This window comes from Zeus faber, assembly GCF_960531495.2.
Source record: "Zeus faber genome assembly, chromosome: 18".
NCBI lineage: Eukaryota > Metazoa > Chordata > Actinopteri > Zeiformes > Zeidae > Zeus > Zeus faber.
In genome coordinates, this window is record NC_137210.1 from 7,258,110 (window position 1) to 7,262,113 (window position 4,004).

At 46.5% G+C, this 4,004-nt stretch overlaps 1 protein-coding gene across 1 annotated transcript; it reads left to right on the plus strand.

Annotated features, from left to right (window-relative positions):
• Nucleotides 1-1,653: 1,653 nt before the first annotated feature.
• On the plus strand, nt 1,654-3,654 carry arl4cb (ADP-ribosylation factor-like 4Cb). The gene has a single exon (XM_080019722.1). The coding sequence runs from the start codon at nt 2,255-2,257 to the stop codon at nt 2,831-2,833; it is 579 nt and encodes a 192-aa protein (XP_079875848.1). The 5' UTR covers nt 1,654-2,254; the 3' UTR covers nt 2,834-3,654.
• Nucleotides 3,655-4,004: the final 350 nt, after the last annotated feature.

Below are 4,004 nucleotides of genomic sequence, written 5' to 3' on the forward strand. Positions count from 1 at the left end.
ACTGTGTTTTGTCGAGGACATATTGTGTGTAATCACCGGGGTGCGTTGCATTACATTTCACTGCATATATGTATGAAAGTATGTACATGTATGTGACGAATAAACCTCTCGAATCTTGAATCTTGAATCTAAGGGATTTTTTTTTGCCTCCAGCAAAAGCAAATTATTACACAAAGGCAAGTTCTGATTTATCATAACGTATAATATTGTTTGGTCAGAGTCTCCATAGTTCTGCAAAGGCCGAGATGTACATGTTAGGCTTTCTTTGTGTTTGTTGTAACGCATGACAGTATGGGATGGAACGCTTTTCTTTTATAGGATTTCTATTGTAATGTACAATTCCACTTTTTGGCCACAAGGTGTTGCTGGAGGAGCGCGCTGAGGAGTAACGAGCCGGATAAATAACGGACCCGTCCAACCTGAACTGCGGACAGATCAAGAAAAACAATCAACCAATCAAAAGAACAATCCGAGAGAAAACAGAAACGTTTCCGAACATTTCAATGTGATAAATTGTCCATATGAAATAAAGTGAGAAAACCTGGAAAAATATGGAAATTCCTTTCCAAGTATTTCCAATCAACCATCGCTCAGGGGAATCAAGGTAGATTTTGTTGTGCCCTAAACAGAAAAGGGAATCGGATGCTGGGAGCTGCGGTGTTTGAGCAAGTTCTTAATAATCATATAATATTAACATATCATCGTCATCATCATCATCATCATCATCATCATCATCATCATCATCATCATCATCATCATCATGGCACAGAACATTTTAGTCAAAAGGGACGTTGAGGAGATATTCCTTAAAATTACATGTAATGAAGTTTTTATTTGATTCAATGACAAATTAATAAAATAAAATGATTGAAAATACCATCCACCCATCCCTCCATCCCTCCATCATCCCTCCCTCCCTCCCTCCATCATCCATCCCTCCATCCCCCAGTCCTGCCTGCCGCTTAATATCTCATCCCTCTGCATTGCTGCTTTGTATTGTAAATGCGCGGTGACATTTTCAATATATAACGAGAAATTGTGATTTTCATACTTCTTATATTTACTCATATTTTTGGATTTTTTATTTATTTTACTTTATTTGTGGATATTTTCTGACTTACTTGTTGTGGTTTTTGTTGTTTGTTGTTGATTTTTCCTCATATTACCCAGTCTTACCAGCAGGTGTCCTACTTTCCCATAAATACCCAGGCTGTAGAAATGAGGGTCTGGGAAAAAAGATAATAATAATAATAACAATAATAACAATAATAACAACAATAATAATAATAATAATAATAATAATAATAATAATAATAATAATAATAATAATAATAATAATAATAATAATAATAATAAACATACAATATCAGTAATAATAGAAGATACGACGTGTACGATGTCTTTTTTCGATTTAAAGGTAAGTCATCATTTGGAATACTGTCAGATCAGGTAAAATGAATAAATGAAACGAATAAATAAAAGACCCCGGGGCGACGTGGGCTGCGTGTATTTCAGTTCTTCCAGCAGGGAGGTGTTGGCACATGGCCTGAGTGGGTGGAGCGTCGCGCAGTGCACTGCGCTGTTTTGCAGCAGCAGCGCTTCAGTGCGTGCGAGGCGGGCGTAGAGAGAGCGCCACCAGCACCGACACCAGCACCGGCGCCAGCACCTCCACCAACCTGCTGGACTGGGGTCAAGGGATCCGCATATCAGGCTTTCCATCCCATCGAAACGACGGATTTGTGTCCTGTGACTGTCAATATTTGAGGGACGTTTTTCATTCGGAGGACAATTTGCGTCGAGCAGCGGAGCGTGTTTGGAGAGCTGCGTGCCCACAAGACAAGTGCGTCGGGGGTGTGTGTGCGTGTGTGTGTGTGTGTGTGTGTGTGTGTGTGTGTGTGTGTGTGTGTGTGTGTGTGTGTGTGTGTGTGCTTTTCCCGCAGCACCCACGACGTACCAATACTGCAAGGAGTGTGACATGTTGCAGCGTCGCCAAATGGACCTAAGTGTGTGAGTGTGTGTGTGTGTGTGTGTGTGTGTGTGTGTGTGTGTGTGTGTGTGCGTGTGTGTGCGTGTGTGTGCGCGCAGAATGCTGATGAGCGACGCGCTGCGTCCCTCCGATGCGCACTCCGCTCTGCTGCAGCCTCCCAAATGAACTAAAACTCAGGGAGCTCAGTGTGCTTATGTTTTTATCTTCAACCCTGTGAAGTCCATCCTTATTATTTCCACTGACCTTTTACCTCAAAATTAAAAGAAAATGGGCAACAGCTTCTCCAACATCTCCGCCTTCCAATCCCTCCACATCGTGATGCTGGGCCTTGACTCGGCAGGGAAGACCACCGTGCTGTACCGGCTCAAATTCAACGAGTTCGTCAACACCGTGCCCACCATCGGCTTCAACACCGAGAAGATTAAGCTGAGCAACGGCACGGCCAAGGGCATCAGCTGCCACTTCTGGGACGTGGGGGGCCAGGAGAAGCTCCGGCCCCTGTGGAAGTCCTACAGCCGCTGCACGGACGGCATCATCTACGTGGTGGACTCGGTGGACGTGGACCGGCTGGAGGAGGCCAAGACCGAGCTGCACAAGGTCACCAAGTTCGCGGAGAACCAGGGCACCCCGCTGCTGGTGATCGCCAACAAGCAGGACCTGCCCAAGTCGCTGCCCGTGGCCGACATCGAGAAGCAGCTGGCCCTCCATGAACTGACCCCTTCCACCACCTACCACGTCCAGCCGGCCTGCGCCATCATAGGCGAGGGCCTCCACGAGGGCATGGACAAACTCTACGAGATGATCGTGAAAAGGAGGAAATCTCTAAAGCAGAAGAAGAAACGATAACAAACCGCCCCTTCCAGGCTGACTGTTCGAGTACCGTTTTGGGGGTGGACTTTGCTGTGACTCTTGGCGTATCTAGGCCTACCTTGGGTTGGTGGTCCCCCGGTACTCCAGAGCGGAGGACGCTCACACACGCCCAGGGGGGTATACCGTACCTCCGCTGGGCGCGGAATCTACACAAAAGTTTTAACCAAATAATAATAATTGTGATGATGATGATGATGATGATGATGATGATGATAATAATAATACGACAAAAATAAACACTTGAAGGTGACTCTCTTAAGGAACTACAGCATTGTGAAAGAGAAGAAAACGGGCTGGCCCGCTGACATGAATCGCTGCTTTTTCCATGGATTTTCGAGCGTAGCTGGACGTTTCGAACCTCTGAAACAAGAATATTATGGACGTTTCGGGAATGGCTCCCGCCTCTCCCAGCCACACAGGTCGTGGAGGAAGGCTCCTCTGGAAACACACTCTCTGTTTGTCTTTCATTCTTTTGCACGTGGCTTTGGTCGTGTTCACTTCTGCCCACTTGCTCGATGCCAGGCGGAGCGCTGAAGCGGCTCTTATTGTCGTCGCGTCTCTTCCTCCGTCCGCAGAGGTCCGGGCGGCAGGCGACCGCGCTGCCGAGCGTTGAAGTAGCCTCTCCAGAGCGCGGTGGACTGAGGAGGACATTGGACGGCAAGCGTGGTACACTACTTTTGCACTTTTTAAGTTTCCTAGCGACAAAACGATTCGAGTACTACACTGTATAGCGGAGCCGACCCAGGCGCTTTATGTACCAAGAAGCCAAAATTGAAGTATTTTTTGAATATTAAAACATTGGAAAATTGACGCTTGGTTGTTTTGTTGTTTGGCGTGTTGGAATTATAATGCCACAAGAGGAAAACGCTCATGTCAGCAGACGGGAGGATAAGGGACCGTGAACTATTGACCTGACCTGATTGATTTATATCTATGTAACTACTCATAATGTCCAGCAGTGGGGACAGGGAGAGCATGGAGGAGGAGGTGGAAGGTCACGCCGGTTCAAAGATGTCGGCGGGGGGCTAACGAGAATTAGTTCACGCTGTAGAGCAAAAAAAATAATCCCCCCAGATGTCTTACTTCCCCATTACAACCATCTCAAAGTTTTTTTGTTTTTTGGGGGCTGAGGAGAGGGGGGGTGGGG